This window comes from Amblyomma mixtum, chromosome 1 (assembly GCF_055824585.1).
Source record: "Amblyomma mixtum isolate Tamu chromosome 1, ASM5582458v1, whole genome shotgun sequence".
Lineage (NCBI taxonomy): Eukaryota > Metazoa > Arthropoda > Arachnida > Ixodida > Ixodidae > Amblyomma > Amblyomma mixtum.
Window position 1 is genome coordinate 250,709,199 of NC_143012.1, and position 24,839 is coordinate 250,734,037.

General features: G+C 44.4%; 1 protein-coding gene across 2 annotated transcripts in view; it reads left to right on the forward strand.

Moving 5' to 3' along the window:
- The window catches only part of LOC149371473 (cytochrome P450 2J3-like), an 83,625-nt gene that overhangs the window by 45,110 nt on the left and 13,676 nt on the right, over positions 1-24,839 (forward strand). For both annotated transcript variants that reach the window (XM_089585181.1, XM_089585180.1), the window contains exons 2-5: positions 4,176-4,396; positions 11,527-11,648; positions 18,185-18,291; positions 18,969-19,276. In XM_089585181.1, the coding sequence (XP_089441307.1) occupies positions 4,176-4,396; positions 11,527-11,648; positions 18,185-18,291; positions 18,969-19,276 (758 nt within the window). The remainder of the gene's footprint in view (positions 1-4,175; positions 4,397-11,526; positions 11,649-18,184; positions 18,292-18,968; positions 19,277-24,839) is intronic.

The window sequence follows — 24,839 nt, forward strand, 5'->3', positions numbered from 1 at the left end:
ACCATGCGTAAATACTATATGAGAGATACCACTAAAGCATTGTAGAACATAACGTTCGCCTCAGCAGGGAGAATATATTGCCTACGTGCAATGACACCAATGCCAGATGACAACATGCACTGAGGTCGTCAAGATGCTCATCTCAGTTAATGAAATTTGAGGAGTGTACTCCTAGGGTATTAACAGAACCCACTACCTCTTACTCCTCAGAGTCCAGAAAGAAATTCATCTGCTTTGTCAACGTTTTCCTTCTAGCTGTTTCGCTTCTAGACATTGCCATGTTATGTAAAACGCAAAAAAATTAGTTAATTCTTCAAGAACTAAGCAGAAGTAGAGTAGTAGTAGGCTTGAATTCCAAAATCAGAAAACAAATGCTCAAAAAAGGTAATCAGGTGCATCATCAGTAATTTAGTACATCTGCCTTGGCCAAGCAGTGGCGGCAGGTCCGTATTCTGAGGAAAATTAACAGGATAATTGTAATGCGTTGGAATGCATTTCACTGGTACTCTCTAGTGATGAACAGGAACGTGCGCATGTTCTGCTAGTGCCCATCTTTGATGCCTATTCCCGTCGACAAAAAAAAAAAAGGCCTGAGACTAGAATAAGCACACAGTGAGCATAGAAGGAAAGAGAAGTGATAGGGTTAGCGTGAAAGAAGAAATAAGATATTTTTAACGCGAGTACCAATTGTAGCTTGCGGTACCCAAGCGAAAACATTAACATTACCATTAACACTATCAAGCGGTGTAGTGTGTTGCTCCGTTTCGTATTCACAAAATATTGGTCTATGCTCTGGAAAGCATTAGGCCGAGAAATGAAAAACACATTTAAATCAAATGTACAGCCGCGAGTAAAATTGATTAGTACTAGTGACGTCCCACAGGAGCATCATAAGCAACCCTTGGCCCTGCGGTTACGAACACGCCCATAACAAAGGCGGCAGGTATATTCGCATAACGATGCGCAGCGCCAGCCACGTGGTGCGATTTTCAACACTACGGTGACGTCATTGTGCTAATATTTTTCACTCGCGACCGCACTGTATTGGTTAAAATTTTTGCTGAATGCTATTGTCTTCTTTAAAATCATCACTCTCAACATTAACCCCGAGGGATCAATGCTGCTCTAGTTTTCCACCAAACGTGGGATTCGTTAAAATAATAACGAACCAGCTGCTTATTCTCAATTTTACATCATGCGCTGTTTTTTGTTGAATATAGAGTATGTCAATGGTAATGAGTTATTCGGAATTCCGACAAAAAATGGCGGGATGATAAAGGTTGGTCCACCTGGTCTAATCAACCTCACAAGTCCCCGAAGTGCACTCAAAGCGAGAAATTCTGGTTTCATTTTCAGTTTAAGGTGCAACATTTCGTCTGCAGATCACGCCACAGGCACTCAGTGGCTCTTCTCGCCTATTTTATAACTCCAGTAATAAACATAATTTGCACAGAAGAAAAATTCGGATAAACGTAAATGCAACTTTTCCCAAAAGTTTGAGGCGGGCTAAATGTATAGAAGAATTGGTGTGGAAAAAACATCGTTGCATAGTAAAAGTTCCTTTCATCGAGCTGCAGAGTATCGCTGAAGCCCAAGGTCAAAATGAGCAAAAAGTTCCAGAAACTTTAAAGCTAATTTTGCTGCCTGGAGTACATTTAACTCTAAAATATCATGTGATCGCATTTAAAATCAGCACCGCAAAGTTTTACCCTGCACTGATAACACTGCTTTATTTCTACCTGCATGCGCTGTTTCCGGCTGCATTAGTAACGTAGCAGCACCTGGTTTGCGACCTGTACGGGATGTTCATATTAAGAGAGAATAATGCATTGATAGTAATAGATGCGGATTTTAAGCAGCTCTGGTTCTGAGGTACTAGTGAGTTGATCGGATGTGACTGTATCCTGAATGAAAATTCAGGATATAGTGGGGCTACGCAAAGCAAAAAACACAGGTTTCATACAGCGCAAAAATGCGCTTTACGTGGTATGTAACCGTCAGGTCTGCTGTAGTTGTTTACGGATAGAGCCACGCACGAAGGCTATACGCTCCGGACGTCGCCACAACGGCGCCCGTAACGTCTGTTTTGTTTCTGTATGAGTTTATGCGGAGGCGACGCGAACGCACTATCCCGCCAGCCGCCATAGTCTATTTTCGTCCCAGGGCGACAAATAGCATATGTAGCATTAATCGGGTGAATGGTGCTAGAAAGTATGCTTCGCAGTTTCCTCTCTGCCACATTCTGAAAGGCGGTGAAGCTGCAAAATGATTATTGAGATTCTTAAAAAAAAAAAAAAAAACCTGGAGAGGGCTGTTGATGTACGCAAAGAACATGTTTGATGCTGCATTTTCGGTCTTCTTTTACCTGAAGACACAAAGGCGCACCATTGGCGCTAATTCATTAAATTTTTGTTTGAAATGTAAACATCATGTGGAGCTAAGCCTTTCAAGCTTGGTTAAATGGCTGCAGGCCGCTATTTTTCTGTAGAAGCAATTGACTTCGGTGGGTGAATTCTGCAGAAGTCATAATAAATTACAATACTTTGTTGCAGTAAATACTAAAAAGCAATACGTTTTTCATACGGGTAAGGCATTTTTCATTCTTAAAATCGCAGTGCAATTAAAGACCTAATTTTAATTCGTGCCGCTGTGAAACCTTCGCCAGGTTTCAAAAAGGGTGAAGCCGAGATGTTAGGTTGGCATATGCTAGAGTGGCGTATGCTACAAAAACAGGAAAGCAAAATATACAGCACTAAATATTCAACAATACGTTTTGCTGGGCAAGTTGGAAGTAATTCATATTGTGGACGAGCGCAAAACGAACAATAGACCAAGGAAAGAGAAGACGACACGGGCGCGTTCTAGCAACTGAAATTTTATTGAAAAACCACGTGAAATATATAAGGTACAAAACAAAAACAACAACCAAAATCAGAACCACATCGAAGATTACACAACGGATGTACGACAGTTATCGAGGAAAGCTATCTCGTTTTTATGCAACGCCATGGATGGTTTCGCAACACCCGTGTCAGTGTTCTTAGCGATGCAAATATAAATATTCTCATATATTCTCAAAGTCGCAAGCTAACAAATAAACAGAAGGATACGTTTGATGAAAAAAAAAATACCCTCTGTCATTTTTCCACATAATATATCTCTCGATATGTATTTCGCTGACTTGGTCTTTCCCTTTCCGAAACATCCAAGTTTATGGAGGATATGGCTTCACGCTTCACTCAGGTCATCTTCCGAAAGATGCACAAATTCTGACTTTGTGACAGTTACATATTAACATTTTTATAAAAAATATAGCGCGGCAAAAACGGCTTCTTAGTAGCCCTGTCGACTTTGTATTCTGCTTGCGTTCGTTCTATAAATGAGCACTTGTTAAGCAAGTCATTATTTTTGGTGCCTTTTCAAAAGAGCCTTCTGACATTACTATTAAAAATATCGTTTGCTTCCACCATTAAATGTGTTTTTGTTCGTTAAATGTTCGCATGTTATTTTTATCCTCTTTACTACACTCAGAACGATTTTCAAACGCTTTTTGACAATAGTAAAGCACACAGTTTGGCGGGTTGCATTTCTTGTCCAATTAGACGACCTCACTGAAATCCTTCTTACCTCTTCTTTGCCGTGGTCCCAATTAGGTGGATCTCTGCTATACTGGAATCAGAATGAGGTAGTCCATAAGATCGCCCGCAAAGCATTCACAAGGTCCTCTGCGATCCCCGTGTTAGGCCCTCCCAACCTGTACGAGGCACTGCGCTACAAACGCACCATCTAGCCACACTACATTCAGCTCAGCGACTCATTTAAGGTATCCCCACACCTTACTGCCAACTCAGCGTCGCCGAGATTAAAATTGTCCGAAGAATACACACCAACACACTTGTAACGGTAGGTCGCCAGCATCAATTTTACGAGCAGTCGAACCCATCCTGCCCCAGCTGCCACTGAAGCTACACCAATCCAGTGCACTGTCTTTTTCGGTGTGAATTTCCTGTTCCCCACCTCCTCCAACCAGGGGTACCTGGCTAGGGTCGGACGAATTGGACAGCCAGCGCTCTCTGGTTCTCTATTCCCAGGATATTTGCAGCGCTAAATCAGTTTCCCTTTAACGATATTATTGCCTGTTTTCTAAGCCTGTGTAATCGCGTCCTTTTTTCCAGGAGCTGCTTCCTACCTTCTCCGGTGCACTATACATCGCAGCTCTGACGGTACTGGTGGCTACAATGCTAGCAACCCTGCTGCGTTTTTCGAAGTGCTACATTCGAAAATCGCCGCCTGGACCCCGCTCTTGGCCACTGCTGGGAAGTCTAAAGTTGTCCACAGCCCGCATTGATCCTCTGGAAGCACTCCAGTGGGCTAAAAAATACGGCTCAATTGTCGGGTAAGTTTGGTTTCATGCTGTTTGGCGTCCAAAAGCGACTCAGGGCATGAGGGACATTAAGTGCGATGCGACGTATTTAGGACTATCAGCGAGTTAACGTGCCATAAACCAGTTCGCAGGATGATTTGCAATTAGTCACACGCCATAAAAGGTCGGGCCATATATATCCCAGCAGCACATGTAATCAGCCCGATATTGGAAATGGATAGTTCCACTCTAGTCCTTTATTGGACCGCCATTCACCAATACATTTCCAATACTGCGCAAATTACCTGCGCTGCTAGAGAATCTTAGTATATGCCATGTACTTAAATTTCTTAACTTTGCCAGTGAGAAGTCACATAAATTCTTTTTGGCTCACATACGGTGAGCCGCTAAATAGATGCTCGTGGAACGAAGAGAAGTGCGTTAGAAGTATTCACCAAGAAACTGCGTACGCAGGCGTGCTAGTTGATGGCCTTTTACACTACGAATAATGTTTGCTGCTTGATAAGGGCCGGGACAGAGGACACAACCAGGTCCCCGTGGCGTGTAGTTTTACTCTGGTCCGTGCGTTTTTCGCGCTGGGAACTTCATTCATGTAGAAAATTCGAATTTCTTGAATAAGAGAACTTCAGATAAGCCGCAGATTGCATTTATAGTGCAGTGGATGGAAGTAGGCTTACTGAGTCCGGATACAACATGCAGCGCAGTGAAACGAAAAGTTTGGCTAGTTGACACTGGTTTTTCACGGTTCGAGCGCAAGCTGGCGAAGATAAAGAAGCACAACATACGCTTTACGTACCTAGCAACTTGGGCGTCATCCTTATTTCTCAGTCTTCATCTAATTGCGCTCGGATTATGCAGGATAATGTGCAGCCCAAGTTTAACTTCGTAAAATAAAATCAAAACAAGTCACCATCTGAATTAGGATCCCGGCCTCATCATCGCTTAGAAAGGTGCCTCGATTCTGTCGCTACTCCAGACACACACAAAGGAGTACTTTTTATCAGGGGAATTACACATACACCATGTAGGATCAGATTGGAAAAACTTTATTAATATAAAAGATCACTGGGGTGGGATCAATGGCCCCATAATGTAGGAGGACCTTTCTCACCCAGTCCGAGAGCTTCGCTTGCGTGTTGCCTGGCTTCCTTATGAACCTAAGCCAGGCCTCCCGGGAGGAAGCCAGAAGGCCTTTCGGAGGTGGATTTTCCTTACAGTCCCATAGGATGTATTCGCCTGTTGCTATGTTATCGCAATGTAAGCAGTTGGGATCGATGGATGGTGGGCTAATTTTAAAAAGAAGAACCATGGAGGATTATGAGAAGGCAGTTCGCTTTGTACACAACAGGAGGCGCAGCGGTTGGCTTTTCCGCAACTTGTGTCGCATCTTAAGCGAGTTTCGTCTGCTCGTCGATGGTAAGCGTATACAGATGTCACAGCTAACTTTAGAAAAAGTTTAGCAATACGCCGCAACACAACAGATGTAGGCAACTTGAATTATGCCCACTGTAGGTAGTAATATGTACGTAGTTACCTTGTTATATGTTGATTCGAATAAACAAAGTGAAAATTTTTCCGTTTTAGCCATTCCGTTTCCGCCACAAATTACCGTCCCAAATTACAGAGTACTTAAAACAGAGTACTTAATTCATCAGTTTCAATTTTGGTGTGAGTTAAAGTTTAGCTTTTTCCGCGTTCAAACGAAAACGAAAAGTTTAAAGAAAATCTTACGTCATCTAGCGTTCGTGCGCCGCGATAACAGCACATTCAAACGTGGTATAAGTGAACGCAGCCTCGGTCGAGGTGTTGCGAACGTGCTGGACGAAACCAGTGAAGTGCGCGCTGGCTGTATCATTTAACGCGACAGCTGTGACCTGGCTGCGTTAAGAGCGCTAAACCGCGGGCGTGCTGGTTCCAGGTGTGCATACGGAGGACACAACACTAAGCATGCGGCGTTCGTAGCTTTCCGGCGACGTTTTGCATATGACCTCTTTGCGTTCGACTCATTGCGTTGCTTCTGAAACGCGATTTTCTTCGGCTCGACAGTTGACACGCCTGACCGGCGACTAGGAGCAGATTATTGCTTCGGCTTGCGTTTCGCTACCGGCAGCCAGCATCCTCCCTATTTTGCGCACTGAATACAGGCGGGCGGCGTGATTTCTTTTTTCAATTTTGCCGCCAAAGGCAACTTTATTGTTTTAATGAGACAGAATTGGTGCATCGTTGAACCACTTTACCACTGCGCTAGGAGGGGTATAAGGACTCCCAGATACCTAGGCATTTAGTGAAGGGAATGACTTTCTGCATTTATGGGAATTACCCATTACGCTATCGCGTCATATTCTCACTGCGCAGCTTGTGTCCTCCAAATCTTTTTCATATTTCGCGCACTTTCTTTAATACGTGGAAAAGATAGTTTATAACACGCATTAACAATAAAAACAGACGAATAGAAGGGGGCGTTTTTGGGACGGTCTATAATCTACCACTAGAAGTTCTACCCGAAACGAAATAGCTAAAATGTTACTTTTTTCAATTAGTTTGTGTATTTAATTGACCAAAGCACAAAAGTCTCTGATGCACTACAGAGAGTGGTCACCAACATGATTGAAGATGACTCTACTTGTAGTGCATCAGTATATTTTTAGCCATTATCCATCGGTAGTTTTGACACGCGTCATAATCATAAGCATAGAGAACTGTAACAGGGTTATTGAAATTTGCAGTTGATGCGATCGTAGTTTGTGAATTATGTACCGTTGCTTGCGCCGGAATACTAAACCTCTTCATAGAGTTCAAAAGCGTAGCTTTTTGGGTTTGTTGGTGCATGATCATAGCGATATACTAGCGCAGAATAGGACAGGACACACGAAGAAGCGCTCGTGTTGTTCGTGTCTTCTTCGTGTGTCCTGTCCTACTCTGCGCTAGTATATCGCTCTTCATAGAGACAACCGCACTGAAGCAGGGCTGCTGTTCGTGAGGTTGAATCGGCCAAAAGTTGCACAAAGCTGCTTACAAAAGAAACCTTCCATGACTTAAATGTGTCATTTTCCCGGCGGGTTTTCTGTCTGCTGCGAGGACAGAACACCTAAAAGTAGATGTGTAGCAAAAATGATAAAAATAACGTAAACTTCTTGTGTTGAAATAATTCAGCATTAGCAGCAGTTACCAGAAGGCCCCAACAATCTTTAGAGCTGCAATGAATACTTGCACTGTACGATTGCCGAATTGTTTAAAAAAATGTTGTGGCCAGTGACCTTAAAGCTTTTATAATGAAGTCATCCTGCGGAGTAAGCATCTAAGTCTACATCCTGTAGTCTTCTTTGCCAGCGCACTTTTTACGGCAGATATTTTAAATAATGGGCCTCTTCAGAACGATTATTATGCAGGGAACAGCGATGAAATATAGCGTGATAGAATTTTGCATACTTTAGCTGATTCCAGCTGACTACCTTTGTTACACCTGCTGCTTGCGACTTACTTTTGTTACATCTTACCAGAAACCAAACGGAATCTAAATGGACCTGGGGGCAAGTTGCATTCTTCACCTTCAGGAGCCAGAACATTGACGGAAGCTAGATTTTCCTATGGGCACTAAATGGGGCGATCACAAAGGCGTGCACGCTAAGTTTTAGATTTTCTGCTGCATCCACGTTTTTTCCCTTCTCTGCTTGCGTCCCAAACAGTAACAATAGAAAGGAAAGCCCCTACACTACTCTACGCTTAGAATTGAAGCAGCTTGAATATTATTTCGTTCTTGCACCGCAAAGGTCAGATGTTAAAGAAAGAAAAAGGTGTCAGTAAAGTTCGCAGCATGCTTTCCATTTCGTGGACACATTCGGGCGATCGATGAAGTAAGGAGACAAGTAAATTGCACACTTAAATCAAACGATGAGTAGCCGCAGAGGGCGCGCTACCTTCGCATAGCGTTTTTTCTCCAGTTCGTTATACACCAGTTTGTTATAACAGTTCGTTATACACAACCGCCGGACAGCCATCGTAACCAGCAGTCCCGTAATGGCGACAGGGTCAAATGACCAAACAGGACGGCGCCCATGCTCTCGCGCTGTAAAATTGTCTATAGAGGGCGCTCTAGCGAAGCTTTCCAGTAAATTGTAAAGTTGCACTTTTTTAGGTATAAGGATGACTTTGGCGGCACAGTCATAGAAGTGGTGGCAAATGTCATAAAACAATTGAATCATGTGAATTGTTAAGATGATTAACTATTTTACTTTGCCTTTTCCCTTTCCCCAGTGTGGCGCTGTAGTGTCACATTGCCGCCGGCTGACTGCTTCATCTTTCCTTTCAGTAAATTAATTTATCTCGCTATCATGATTAACTTTTTAATCATTGTAGTTGGGTCCTTTTCACTAGTACAGAAGAGATTTGTTGCGAACCGTCAGCGTTATTGTAATTTGTGCTAGAATTTCGAACAACGTGTCATGCTAGGCGTTGCAGCCCAAGGTATAAAGCAGTCACATCAACCAGCAAATGTCACTCCGCCATGCCGGGGTCGCATGACCTTCCTTATCTCGCTATGGCAGCTGCTCATCGCTGGTCGCTGATCCAGCGTGATACGTGCGTTGCGGTCTGACGTCTTCTGCTGGATGGGACAATAAACTTTTCACAGCCGGATGGTGTTGAGTTGAAGCGCGGTATGATGAACATTTTTGTGCCACAGCGCAGATCTCAATAAAGTTTTCTTAGTTAAACAAAAAACACAGACATCGCTACCACTGACGGCCGGCTGCAGATGTCTGCCTGCAAGCATGTGCCCGAGTATTAAAAAGTTAACTTTTAGAATTTAGGCAGCCAGCTTTCCAGTTAGCATGATTCATTTGTTTAAAAGCAATGGTAGTAGTAGTAGTAATAGTTGCAGAAAAATTGTATTTTGCAAAACAATCTGAGGCACGCAGGTCCCTGTCTTTCCCAGCGATGCCACTGATGGTCTAAACATTACTGTGGTGCTGGTCCATGATGTATAGGCGGCCCGGCTGACGGCGGTCTACTGCCTGGCCAGGTTCGCTGACTGCTGTAAGGCCTTCCAGTCCTACCAGGTCCGAGTGGCACCAGCCCGGTGAGGGGAGGGAAATAAATAAAAAACAGCATCCAGGTGTCTTAACTTAGTGGCTAAATTTTAATTTTAGAGTTTAGTTTACCAGCTTACTTACTAACAGGGCTCAAGTGTTTTCCGATCTCTGCCGCTTTCCCGAAAAGTCCCATTTTTATACGTAGAATAAACCGTTTTCAATGTATAATCGGGGGTTCGCTGAAGCATCCTGACCCTGTATAAATTAGCTGCATTATATATACTATCAGCAAATGATAATTCAAAGACTAATACTCTTTCGATGACTGAGCCCACAGACGCTCCGAATCTCATGCTCGGCACATATAGAGGCATTTTTTCGGGAGGTACTTATATTTCTTGGTTTATAATTTTACAGGTTACTTCCCTAAATGTTCCTTTAGCGAGTTCAGGGCTTCTAAGCTTCAAAAGGGTTGAGAATTGGGCGAGTTGGTACGAATTCATACTGCTGTGGCACCACAAGCACAAGGACCGAGACAGAGTGACGACAACACAAGTGTTCACTAACAACTGACAAATTTATTAAAACCACAAAATATATAGACAAAACCAACGGTTACTTGCACAGTCAGAGCAAGGTTACAAAGCTTGCTTCCAAGCTTGAAGGCAGGTATCAAATTCCCGCGCCTGCAGCCAATCTCCGTATAGGCCCATAAAGACGCCACGTTAGGTTCTGCGACGACCCCCGCATATTGTAGATCTGAAAACGATGTTGTCTGAAAAACTGCGCATGAATTTGGCAACTGATTTCAGTGCAGCAAGAAAAAATCTGTTCGGGTAGCAGCAGTTTCCTTTCTGCAGCCCATAAGGTAGATTAATCCGTTTTTTATAACTCACTGAAAATAGCGCAGTAAAAATGCTTTCTACAGCTGCGTCGCAACAAAGCAGGGTACAGTAAAGTTTTATGTTCAGAATTTTCCTCGCTGATGTCACTAGGTTCATGCACTAAACAACGTTAGCTTTTATAGCGGATTTTATTTTTCGTAACTGGTCTGAGCAAGCGAAACCCTAATCGAGACATCGTACGAGGAGCAAGCAATTACTTATTTTGAGCAATGGGAAATATTTTGCATGAGAGTTGTAATTTGTTTTCAAGCGCAGCATGAATGCCACAGAGTGCACCGAAGGAGGTTACTCGGCACATTTTTGAGTTATGCTTTTTTCTCGGCAGTGTTCTCACAGCGACCGCCGTTAGGATCACCATGCAGAGTGCACACGTGATCGAAGCAACTTTCAAAATAGCCTTTGCACAATACAGTTGTAGCTTTTGAAACACATGCTTCATGTTGTGACGTCAAAAACTAGAACAATAACAAGATGAAACTTTTTTCCCCCTTTTTAGGTCTCTCAGCCACTTGCAAATGCATATACTGCAGGCGAAGTTTCTGAATTCACTATAACCGCTGGCGATCGCCATATTCGCTCGCTGAAAGAAATCGGCTCGCTACAGACTGATTACAGCTTCGCCTAAAGGCGTAGAGCGTCTGACAGCAGTGCAAGCAATCTGGTACTGTCCGCGAAGATGGCAAAAGAGTGCTTAAAGTCGCACCAAATTGTTTACTGCGACAACATATTACGGCGTGCGCCCTAAGGTATTTGTGCACATACTTTTGAACTTTCTATATGTCGACTTTGAGTGCTACATCAAGCAACAAGCGTAAAAACTGAAGCCTAAGCGATTTTGTAGAATAACAATGGGCGGAACAAGATTTCGCACTGTACTCAAGGTTCAACTCCAGGCCGAGTGATTCGCGATTCTTTTGAGACTCCTTTCAAAAGTTCAAAGAAGGAAAAAAAAGGTTATACTTTGGCGAATGCTTATAAAACAAATTGTGTCGTTTTGTTACGCGTGAAGTATTCGACGTTCTCAAGTAAATTTTCTGAACGCATTGTCCCTCCTGCTCTTAGTTGCAGGCTGCCACATCGCGGCCACCGCACAACTCAGAATATGTGCCGGCGGGAAATAGAGCTTTGAGAACTTTGAAGAAAAGCGTCACTGCTTCCTGACTTCTTCCCTGAACTTATGTTTCTATGCACTGCATGCTGTGTGCAGACTGAAGCAAGGCTCCGTCGACGTGGTCATTCTGAGCGACTACGATGAAATTAAGGAGTTCTTCTCCATGCCAGAGCTGCAGTACCGGCCGACCACGTGGGGCCTTCATTCTGCCGAGAAAGGTGAGGCGCTGACGCATTCTGCACGCGGTATCGGGGACGAAAGGTGGCTGTTAAGCACCCGGGAAATGACTCTTATTATGTATTTATTGTGACGTACTATGCAGCAATTGATGTTCAGCGCAACCTTTGTCTTCAACACATGTAGTAGCTTTCAGAAGAGTGAAATTTGAGTGTCGCACGAAGCAGTCCAAACGCACGCCTTCCTCCTAGCAGCTTTTTTCTTTACTCTTTCCATTTTTCTTCCTTTACTTTTTTCAATTTACTCTCATTATGGACAGCCTTTAGTGTGAATTACATACAGGGTGTTCTGCTTCTGATGACCGGAGATATGTTGAAAACTCTCATTTATTGATAAAGTGGGACTGAAACAGTACTGATAGCGATCGCCTGCAGCAAGCATAAATGTTGTTTTCTTCCCAGCAGCCATTCACTACGAGTGGAAATGATCATAATTTATATTCGTTTAAAGTACTCTACTTGAAAGTAGACAAAATATACCGGAGACTTCAGTGTGCAGCTTGTAGAACGTGAGAGCAAGCCAACATAGGTGCAGTGTTAGAAAAGAGTCCGTCCGACTTTTTCCGCGCTCTTAAAAAGACACCAGGAGGAGGGTACATTCCCGTCCCAGATATCAGCCCTCTACCTATGTGCTTACAGGAGCTGCAGCCGTTCGAACTTGGGCTAGCCTCGTGAGCAGCCGGTATCACCTAAAAACAGGCGCTATATCACTGCATATACAGGGTGTCCAGGCTAACTATAGCCAAGGGTTAAAAAATAAGATCTTTGAGGCATGCCAGTGAAACCCCTTAAATACACCTACCAAGCGACTTGCGCATCTTAGGCAAGTTTTTGTTTTGCAGTTAATTAATTAGCAATTAAGATAATTTTTCTTAATTCGTAAATATTGATTTTAGACAGCAGATGTGAATAGCAAAGTTGGAGAGCACCTTCAGAAACCCCCATTCCATTTGTTTGCGACAAAGAAAGCCTCATCTGTATCTTTTTTCCTATCCCCAAATAAGCCTGCGAAATACAAAAAAATATCACGTGACTAGTGCATTCGCGCTCCGTGATTGTGCTGCTCTCAACCGTGGCATGAGTGATCGAAATCAGCTGCTGGTAAGGCGCTACGACCTCATTGCTCCGGCAGTCCGATATGTTGCGGCGCCCGCGCGAGTCAGTCTGCAAGCGAGACGGTGCAGTTCATTGCTTTCTTTTCGTTATCATTTGCGTGGAGGCAGACAAACAAGAGCCATATTGAGTGGCAAAGAAAGCATTTGAGGCTAATCTAAATTGTACACACCGTCACAAATATATCCAGCAGCTCAGTATGGAGGCTGGAGCAATATGAAAATATGATATGATTTGTTTAGCAATCAATATATTGGAATCCATTACTGTGAAAAAAAGACATAACGAAAGAATAAACTACACTGTATAAAGCAGAACTCGCTGTTTTTAACAACTCAACCAAGGGTAAAGGTAGAGCGGTGAGGAAAGTTTATATACAGAGTGGTACACCATACCCTACCCTTGCTTTGGTATTCAGAGCAACGTGTGTACTTCTGAATATTATTAGACTAAGCTGACTAAGTAAAAAGAGTCGCTTGGATTTTATAGGGCCTGCCTAGCTAACAAAGTCTATAATGCTTTAAAAACCAAACAGGAAATTTTGTGGGCTTCCCAATTGTTTCCGTATTCATCTGCAAAAATAAAGGCAGTAATAAATATCATCCTACAATTAAAAGAGCTAAACTTATTGGTAGCTCCTCTGAGGGCGTTTGATGTACCTCTTTACGTGTCGTGTATTATGTTCTATTGATTTTTGTGGCGACTAGGATTACCGTCATATACGATTTAGAATAAATAAATTGCGACATTTTATCGTCGAAAACTGGTCTAGATAGCTTAATGCCAAGTGAAAGTGCATAATCTATTAACAGTCAACCCAAGACGTCATTGTGCAGTCGAGGGTAAATTTTCGCCCAGCGAAGGGTTGATCTTAGACTGGAGACGCTATCAGTATGCTGCAAGGAGTAAATTTCAAACCTGCACTTTGACCGCCTTACTTGGGCATTAAAACGACGCGCAAATTCAAGTCCATCTTTTCTGTTTGTTGGGAGAGAATATTCTAATCTATTCGAGGCCAGACTTAGCGACACAAATTCAGCCTGATAATCTAGATGCTCGGGAAAGCATTCCTTATAGTAGGAACAAGGTTTGGCGCCAGCCTGAATTCGAGTAGGGCCAAACGCAGCAGAAATTTGCAAACCACGCTTTTATTTTTATCAACCACCGATGTAAAAAAGAGACGAATATCACACAATTATTTTCTATAATCCTGGCATTTTGATCACCAAGTTTGTAAAGGCCAACTAAAGGCAAACGAGAAATTTTAATGAGATTCATTGTTCTGAAACTGTCACATGTTGCTTACACTGTGGAGCGAAATGCTAGAGGCACGCAAAAAAAATTGAGACAGGTTTCAAAAACAAAACTATTACTCATCCTTGCAATAAAGGCACATGAACATGTCTCCATGGACAATATACAGTTTTAATCTTTGCCATCTTATTCGCGTGACAGACACGGCACCGTCACTCGTTTTGCGCTGCGTAATAACTTTTTACTACCTAAGGTCAGAACTAACTACGGGAAACAATGCCTTCATTTTTCATCCGTATCATTTTGGAATTCTTTGAACATAGACATCAAACAAACTAATACGCTTTCTTTATTCAAGGTCAAACTAAAGCTTTTCCTTCTTAATTTGTGATTTTTTTGTTATGTTATTGATTCTATGTATCGCGGCATCTGTGAGTGTTTTATTTTACATTATCGTGCATTACATTGTTTGTATTTAAATATTTCAGTAACTAATATTACACTATGTGCCTATATTTATTCTGTTTCGTCGCTAATTATTGTGTTGTGTATTTTATATTATGTTGCTTATTGAAATTTATTTTCATGGGAGGTCCCGCCCGCGGTCTTGTACCATGGGACCTCTCGCTGTATAGAATTGTAAATTTTATTGTATTACTCAATAAACTTTCAACTTCAACTTCAACCGTACCCGGCAGTGTTGTGTTTCATATACCACGACAGACCAGGCAGTTCTGTAGTAGTCGCATTCCTTTTCTGTTTAAAGTTGCACTGAAGAGGAATCTGAACTCGTTTTTTTGCCGCGGGAACTCGATCTACACGTTCCCAGCATCCTTAGAAACTTCGATTCATTGCCCAGTGCGGCCGATTTCCTTAATTAAATAGGATTAACTACTGGCACCCGCCTTTTTTTTAAATTTCCCGCTTACGGTGGTAGGAGTCGACCAACGCATGGAGTGCCTTTCAAGCAGTCGCGTGGCTACTTTGCTTTCGCTTTTATTTTGTTTCTTTTAGGCTTCCGTGAATAAGCAGGTCTAGTCAGAGACTACATAGCTGCAAATTAGGACCACAGAAATAAAAATACGCATGCACTCTTTGCTTTCGCCGATCACTACGTATCACTCCGCTGATGGCAGAGCGGCAAGCCGCCACGGGACTGGGTGAAAGGTTGGTCGAGTCCCCCCACCGCTTGCGGGGAATTAAAAAAAAAATAACGGCGAGAGCCCGGCGTTAATCTGATTTAAATGAGGGAAATCAGCCGCACAGGGCTATAATTCGAATTTTCCAAGAACGCTCGGAACGCGTAGATCGAGTTCCAGCAGTAAAAATACGAGTTCAGATTCCTCTTCAGTGCACCTTTAAGTGCGACAGCTGTTCTTTGACTTCAGCCCTCTTGAGTGGACATACGATTCAGTTCAATTCGCAGCGAACGAATACGAGGTTTTGAATGTGATTGTAGACAAGACCGATGATATTGCTTCACTGCCAGAAGTCGCTGCACAACTACCTCTCCCTGGTGGACAGAAAGAGTGCGACGCTGAAATTCGCTCTACATTAATATACCTGCGGCCTTTTACAGTGTCTCTTTCGCTTTACTGTTGTTCTGTGGGCTCCTCCTGGAACATCACAATGTTTTACGGCAACTGTGTATCCTGCGGCTCTCTAAAGTTTTGATCATGCATTCTGCTGGCTGTTAGGAATTCAGTGTTTTACTTTTTTGCGCTCGGACTATCGTACAGAAGGAAAACAAGGGTACATTTTAGAAGGAGAAGTAAAATCATTACATTTCTTTTAGAGCCTCCAGAACGATAAATTATCGCAATTTTCCCCTCTTTTAACCAGCTGCTATCATAATAACTGTCTTAAATAAAGAGCTGCCTCATTTTAAAATTCGCATTTTATAACAGTATTCAGAAAATGCAGCAAGTAGTTATATTAATAGAGTACGCTAGGTTGGTTGCAGCGCAAATTAAAAAAATATATGGTATGCAGAATTACGCGACTTTTCGATTGCTTCTTGGTTTACAAGGTCTCACTTTGCAAACTTTTTCTCTGGTAAAGAAAAACAGATGTTGCCAACGTTCAGGCGAGTTGTAGCGCATATGTGGGAGGTCGTGTCAGGTAAACAGCAAGTTATGATTCAGCATTTAGAAGTTACGGCCAAGTAGTCAGCGCTTTTCAAATTTCAATTTCTTTGTCTTGATTCAATCGGTCTTTTATCTGCCGCAGCTTTGCAGAAAAAGGGGCCCATGTAAATCTCAAGAACCTTACAACTCTATTCCCAAAGTTGCTATGCGTTTACCGTGAAATTTTTTGAACATTAACTCCAACCTGCAATTAGTCCAGGTCCTGCTACTGTTGTTCCCTGTGAACTTTGTATTCAAAACAGTCAATAGGACCGCGACCTATTCTATGCGGCATGAATCGTACCGCTTCTTTCAATGCATATCAGTTATGCATAATGAGTTACTGATCACAGAAAGGTGAGATAAAATGAAAGAGAGATGAAAAAATAACTGTAAGGAGTTGCTACTACGAATCTTGTCCAGCCAGTGCCAAGACTGAGATGTTGAGAAATACAAAATTCTGTTCTGCGGGCAAATGCGTCCCATTGTTTTCGGATTTATGTCCTATTCTACAATCCACTGCGGTGGCTTGGTGGTTATGGCACTCGGCTGCTGACTCGAAAGAAGCGGCTTCGATCCCAGCCGCAACAGTGGAATTTTGATGAAGGCGAAATTTTAGAGGCCCGTGTACTGTGCGATGTCAGCGCACGTTGAAGAACCCCAATTGGTCGAAATTTCCGGAGCTCTTCACTACGGCCGCCCTCATATCCGATGTCGCTTTTGAGACGTCAACCCCCCTAAACCGTAAACGAAAGCAGTCCTATTCTACACAATTACTGCAATCATGCCTTAGTTGCCTAATTAAATTGAACGATCGAGGGGTAAAAAGCATTTTTAACGCGGCTGTTTTGCTTGCCACCTATGACTAAATGTTCTGATGTTGCTTCGTTTTTTTTTTTCATTCATTCGAGCTTGGTACGTAGAAACAAGCTGTCTGCTGAGTTTATCACAGTAGGCCTCGCACTAAAGGTGCAATGTTTCTCCACTATCGCACGATGTTTTAAAATAACGTGGCGATATTCAATCAGCGAAGCCTGCATTAGCACCTAGTCTGTGTCGCTCCTCAGTAAATAAATCAGATGCAATGAACAATTTTACCAATTTTTACGTTGTCCGCATCATTCCCTTAACAACTGCCTGGGGTTACGTTTCTTTACCCTCCTGGCATTGTTTTCTGCTTTTGAAACTCCCCACCCACGATTCCTGCGACGTTTTTTTAACTATGCCTTTCACGCCTATTTTAGTGTTTTTGTCTTTTTGTTAGTTAACCCTTTCATGCGACTACTTAAGATCACCCGTCTTGACGCAGCGTGCCTTCCTCTCTGTTACCCCCAACTCCCTCGCCCCACTATATCTGTACTTGTTTGCTTGAAGAAGATTCAGTTGTTAACCTCGTAGACGCATTTTCTTTCCTATGTGTAGCCTATTTGTTGGTTGTAGTTTTCTTAAAATTGATTGATTGCACAAAGAATTTATACTGCGCTTCTAGTTATTTGTTTTCTTTATTTCCTGACAACATCGCAGGTGTAAGCGGTTCTATGTTTAATTGCATTTTTTTCTTACTATACACGACCGCCACCTATACTGCTTTAGCTTAAGAGGGATAAAATGTACCAGTATTTTTAACTTCTTTTAGAGATCCGCTCTCTGCTATGCTTGTTTTCCGCTCCCTTTCTTTATCTGTCCTCAGTGCCATTAAATTATTATATTCAATATATTAAGTTTATGTGCAATTTGCTTTTAGCATGTAATATGCAGCGCATAATTTCGGCGCACCAGACAAGAAAAAAACTTCGGCAAATGTCTTCATCGCTCGCAGTGAACAAAATTTTCGATTGCTGTTGATTTTTTTTTTTCTGCGGGAAGCAAGTGTAAATGATTTAGAGAAAGTCAAATTCATGCATTTAACTGCTGTTTGCGTGGGATGGCTTTCAGGCTAGAAATATTTATGCACTCTGTGGAGCAGTATTTGCTTTCCTGGTGATCTTTGAACGGACGTTATTCATGTCTCATTTTTTTTTCCAGGCCTCACAGTCTTCAATGGGGAAGAATGGAAACAGAACCGTGATTTCTCCATGCGAGCACTGGCGAAATTAGGGCTTGGAAGCACGGACATGAGGCAGCACATCAGGGTATGGGCGGAGGCAGCTTTATTAATTCGCACGTAGCACAGAAACTTGCAAATACTGCAGAATTACATACACAAGGGCCTAGTGCCTCGCTTACTGGCGCGGCTGATATGTGCATACCTATTCAAGCACTGTAAAATGCTTCAATTTGAACTGGTGCACGAAAAGTTGAGCTGTTAATATAGCTGACGGTGCTTAATATTATCCTTAGCGCGCACCGCAAGGAAAGAGAGAAAGATGGGAGCGAAAAAGGAGGCGCCGTAGCAGAGGGCTTCGTACTAATTTCGACCACCTGCAGACATTGAACACGCACTGACATCGCACAGCACACAGGCGCATTTGTGTTTCCCCTCCATCGAAACGCGGCCGCCGCAAATCAGAGGCATTTGCCAAGATTTCATGGGCTTGCCTTGTCTTGCTAGGGTAAGGGATAAACCACTTCTTTTTCTCAGTGTCTTTCCTTTATATTTAACCTGGACAGTGTACTAGAGGTTGCAAAACTTGCATGTAGCGTGGACGCATTGTGCACGAAACGGTGGCCCTAGAGAAACACCTGAAATGCCTAGGACAGCGAGGTTTTGTACTCTTTAAAATCTTCCTCAAAGCCACACAAATTATGACCCTGTGAAAATTTAGCTGTTTGCATCGCGGTTCTCCTTTTGGCTTACGTGCATGCTCAGGAAGAAGCCTGCCACCTAGCGGACACACTTGCGTCTCGACGTGGGTCGCCCGTGGCCGCACACGCCTACATACAAAGGGCGTTCTTGAATTGTATGTGCCGTTACCTGCTCGGCTACCGGTACGACCTGGAGGACCCCCGTCGTAAAGCAATGGACGACGCCCTGTCGGGGTTTCGTCTGCAGGGAGCCACAGCACCGGCCGAGCACCGAGCTGCGTGGCTGCGCCGGGCACTGATCGACCGCTTCTGCCCCAGCTCCACCAGCGCTAACCGGCGACGCTTGCTAACCGCTCTGCACACTGTTGCCAGGTTGGTGTCCTCATCGCACTCATTCCAGACTTTACTTTAGCACCAAACAAAGAAGCGCAGCGCAATTCGAGAAAATTGAAATAAACGCGAGCCGCAAAGGTGCTCAGTGTTGGAGAATGCCGGTGGTTGTACTGAGAGCTATGCCCATAAGGGCTTATTTTGTACTGTTGGGCCGCACCTTGCTTGTGGCATGGAAAATAAAATAAAACCACAATGAAAGGCTAATAACGCAATATTAGAAGTTTCGTTTTGGTTTGGTTAATGAGGCTTAACGTCCCAAAGCGACTAAGGCTATGAGGGACGCCGTAGTGGAGGGCTCCGGAAATTTAGACCACCTGCGGTTCTTTAACGTGCACTGACATCGCACAGTACACGGGCCTCTAGAATTTCTCCTCCAAAGAAATTCAACCGCCGCCGCCGGGATCGAACCCGCGTATTTCGAGTCAGCAGCCGAGCACCATAACCACTGAGCCACCGCGGCGGCCTATGAGAAGTTTCATTGGGAATAGTATGTGAATTCGCTCTCTATCGAGCAGGGAGGGCTTCGGTGTTCCGCGAGCTGCTTATCCGGCGCTGCTAGCACATCTTCAGGTAGCAGACATTATTGGTAATTTAGAACTCATTTCATTCCGTTCAGTTTTGTCTTCATTCAAGTGGAGGTAGATGAACGAGAGCCATATTCGAGTGGCAAATACAGATAGCGTTTGCGGTAGTTTACGGGTAATGTCGATTGTTGACACTGTCGTAAATATAACGAGCAGCTCAGGATGGAGTATTATAAAAACAGCGTATCTTTCTTAGAGTGTTCAACATTTCGAGAGTCCATCGCTATTGAATAAAAAGGCAGAACGAAAAAAGAAACTTTACTGTAAAAAGCAGATTTCTCAATCCGGCACACAGCAAAGGTAGTGGGATGAGCGCAGATCTAAAGGCACAGAGTGATACAGCATACCCGTGCTTTTTGAATAGCAGCAATGTCAGAGCTTCGAAAAATTAATAAACTAAGTCAAGACGGCTCTTGGCGTTTGTAGTTACTGACTAGCTAACAAAGCCTATATTATTTCAAAAGCAAAAAAGTAAACTTGGAGAGCTTCCTAGATCTCTTTGTATTTAATTGCAAGCAGAAATAAAGTAATAAATAAGAACTAAAAGTTAAAAAGACTCAAGTTAATGGTGGGTTCTCTGTGGCCGTTGGGTCTACCTGTATATATGGCGTATATTATGTTACGCTGATATTTCTGGCTTCAAGAAAATGGCTTATTTTGCAATATAATCGTCAAATACGATATAGAATATGAGAACTGCGACGTTATATCGTCAACACCTGGTTTAGATTTCTTCAAGCGAAGTAAAAGTGCATCATCCATTAGCAGTGAACACATGGGGTCAAGGTGTAGTTGAAGCCAAATTCTCGCCCAGTGAGGTGCTTCTCTTAGAATGGCGTCGCTATCAGTAATGCAAGGCATAAATTTGAAAGCTGAATTTTGAACTCCTTGCCTGGGATACAAAGGACCCGCACATTAAAGCCCATCTCTTCTGGTTATTTGCTGACAGTATTCTATACCATCTCTTTTAGGACGTAGTGACATAAGTGTATCCTGGTCACCTAAGTGCCGAGAAAGCATCTCTTAGTGTCGGTACAAGCTCTGACGTTTTCATGACTTATAGCAGGGGAGGCAAAACGGTACTAAAATTTCCAAATGGTGTTTTTATTTTCGTTATTCGGCGATATCGAAAAACAAATACAACAGAAATCAGAGCCACCGAGTTTCAAAAGGGCACTTGAAGGAGAACACAGTAAATTATAATGATATTCATTATTTCAAACTGTCACATTTTACCCACCCTACGGAGGAAGGGCGACATGGCACGAGGCAGGATGAGACAGGCTTCGAAAATAAAGCTATTACTTATATTTGCAATAAAAGAAAACGAACTTGTCCCCATGGGCAACTAGAAAATGCCTTCCATCCTTTTCGAGTGACAGACAGGGCACAGAGACCAACCCGACAATGTTTTGTTCCATACACCACAACAGACTAGGCAGTTCTGTATTTTTCGCGCATTCCTATCCTATTTCTGTTTCAGTGTCGCAGCTGTTGTTTGAATTCAGCCCTCCTGAGTGTATATTGTCACGTTGTAGTGACGACCGTCCAGCTGTCAGGAAGACACCAGAAAGACTTGTAAACGAAGCTCTTTATTTGGGCTGACTTGCGCCCTCAAAAGAACTGAATCACTCGGCGGCGGCGTAAGCAACAGGCGTGCTCGGCGGTCGTCGAACTACGAATGTCGGCTGCTCGCAGCATCGCTCAATTTAAAGCCGGCAAGGAAACTTCCAGATAGCAGGACAAGATCATCTAGAGTAATCTGGAAAAACCTAGATGCAGCCTTTCATGGCTGCGATCAATCGAGATTAGACTGGTCGCTTCTCGCGTCACGAACAAAAATGATAACAGCCCTTTCCTGCAGCATTGAGCGTGAACGAACAAACACTATAATGATACGTGGCATTACCCCCCTTCCAAAGAAGCATCGCCTCGATGCTTTAAAATGAAATTGAACACGGAGGATGCTTCGAGAACTTAAGAGTCCTTTAGCGTTCCTAATAAGGTGTAAGGGCCGCGGTAAAGCTTCAAGTCTGGCCGTGTCGTCGGTGTTGTCGCAGTTTTTGTCGTCGTATTTGTCGTCGTCGTAGTAGTCGTCGTCGTCGTAGGGATCGTCGTCTTCGTAGGGGTCGTCGTCTTCGTAGGGGTCGTCGTCTTCGTAGGGGTCGTCGTCGTCGTAGGGGTCGTCGTCGTCGTAGGGGTCGTCGTCGTCGTAGGGGTCGTCGTCGTCGTAGGGGTCGTCGTCGTCGTAGGGTTCGTCGTTGTCGTAGGGTTCGTCGTTGTCGTAGGGTTCGTCGTTGTCGTAGGGTTCGTCGCCGTCGTAGGGGGCATGGTCTTCTGTTTTCGTCGATGGAGGATCTTAGTTCTTGCGCTCAGAAGCAACCTCACCTCCAGAGGCTGCTTTATTCAGTTTAACCTTCGGGGCTGGGGAAGCGTCCACGCACTGCGTACCCTCGGCTAGGAGATACTTAGCGCGGTGACGATGGCGACGGAGAACGCGATAGGCGGCCCGGCGATTAGTATTCTTCCCGACGCAAGAACTCCTCGATTTCGGCTGGTCGCTGGCCGGGTCGGGGTCGTGGAGCGTCGTAAGAGAACCCTCGGATGCCCAGTCTTCTGTATGGACAGTGCCGGAGGACGTGACCGGTTTCGCCACAGTGGAAGCATAGTGGGCGGCGCTGGTCGGGAGTTCTCCACTCGTCGCATTTACTCGGCTGCGCGCGTCGCTCGTAGGACGGGCGGGTTGGGGCGAGTGGGCGGCGGTCCAACGCAGCTGGCTGAGGGTGATAGTGGCTTGGGTCCCGTCGTCGAGGTGCAGGACGGCGCACAGCTGCGGCGTAAGTCATGGCTGGGGGCTGTATAGGCTGCATGGGTGTCGGCGTCACACCCAAGGCCTGTTGAACCTCGTCCCGGATGACGTCAGTGAGCGATGAAGGTTGCGGCTGCGTTCCCGTTGGCAGCAATCGTCGGAGCTCCTCTCGCACAACTTGACGTATAACCTCCCGCAGGTCATTGCTGTTAGCGGTGTCCAGGCAGCTTGCTGAGAAAACGCGCTGCTGGCGGTAATACTGGCGGGCTCGGGCATCAAGAGTTTTTTCCATCGTGGATGTCTCTTCTACAAATTCCGCGACAGTTTTCGGTGGGCTGCGGCCGAGGCCGGCAAAGAGTTGCTCTTTAACTCCTCGCATGAGCAACCTTACTTTTTCTTCTTCCTTCATGTTTGCGTCGGCACGCCGGAAGAGACGCTTCATTTCCTCAGTGTACACAGCAACGGTCTCGTTTGGGTGTTGTATGCGAGACTGTAGCAGCTGCTGGGCTCTCTCCTTTCGCACAACGTTCGTGAAGGTCTTTAGAAGCTGCTCCTTGAAGGTTTCCCAGTTCGTGAGGTTAGCTTCCTCATTCTCAAACCAGACTTTTGCTGGTCCCTCCAAGGCGAAGAAGACGTACCTAAGCTTCGTAGCATCATCCCAGTTGTTGAAGGCAGCCACACGGTCGAACTGTTCCAGCCATTCTTCGGGGTCGGCGCCAGGCGAAGCGTCTAAGGTTGGTGGCACCCGGGGCTGGTGAAGAATGATTGGAGCCGTCGGCTGGGGCAAGCTCATGGTGGACGCTCCTTCTGGCTTTCGTTTCCGGGTAGGGTCAGGCAGAATCCCGAACTCAGGTGCGTCTCCTAGCAGACGTCGGCTTGCGCGGTGGACTGGACTCAGGTCCTGCGGTGAATGACTCGAAGGGCTGGCGTCGCGACTTGCTGGGGGTGTCCGGTACATAGAAGGCTACCCAGCACCTCCACCAGATGTCACGTTGTAGTGACGGCAGTCCAGCTGTCAGGAAGACACCAGAAAGACTTGTAAACGAAGCTCTTTATTTGGGCTGACTTGCACCCTCAAAAGAACTGAATCACTCGGCGGCGGCGTAAGCAACAGGCGTGCTCGGCGGTCGTCGAACTACGAATGTCGGCTGCTCGCAGCATCGCTCAATTTAAAGCCGGCAAGGAAACTTCCAGATAGCAGGACAAGATCATCTAGAGTAATCTGGAAAAACCTAGATGCAGCCTTTCATGGCTGTGATCAATCGAGATTAGACTGGTCGCTTCTCGCGTCACGAACAAAAATGATAACAGCCCTTTCCTGCAGCATTGAGCGTGAACGAACAAACACTATAATGATACGTGGCAATATACGATTTGGTCCCTTTCGTAGAGCATGAACACGAGGTTTTCAATGGTATTAAAGGCCAGACTGATGATACTATTTCATTGTCTGAATGTGTTGTAAAGTAGCCGTCTCTGGCCGACGCAGAAAGTTCGGTGCTAAGGTTCGGAAGACTTTTCATGTAGTTCCTGCCTTTTATATTCTCTCTTTGCTTTTCATGTTCTTCATTGGGCTCCTCTGGGAACATCTCTACGCTTTATGGCAATGGTGCTGCTTGCGGCTCTCTATAGTTTTGGGCATGCAAACTGCCCTCTAGTCAGAATTCAATGTTTTACTTTTCGAGCGTTAGCTCTATTAATCGTTATGCTGATTCCACAGATAGATCTAAAATGGCGGCCTCCATACCAACGACCCTGTGTGTGTGTGTTGAGCTCTACTTCTCGCGTTTAGGGTTTGAGCGTTGTGCGTTATAACGCAAATCGTAACCAAGTGGTTGCCATGGCACCAAGGTGGTTACATAATCAAACAAAAACAACAGGCTTCAGCGTGATGACCGAGCACCACAGCAAGAAACTAATCTATGTCGATTCGGTCTATATTCCTCCCTGACACGGGACTAGGGCCAATTAGTACCGAAATTTGTGTGAAATTTGTGGGCCAAGCGTTTTTCGGAGGGTGTTCAGGATGGTGTCATATGATTCAGCTTTCTGCAGGACATAAACTCATCAGTTAAGTTAGAGCCTAGCTCACGGCAGGGATTCGAACCGGCGACCGATGTGCTCCCAATTCCACATGTTTATGAATCTT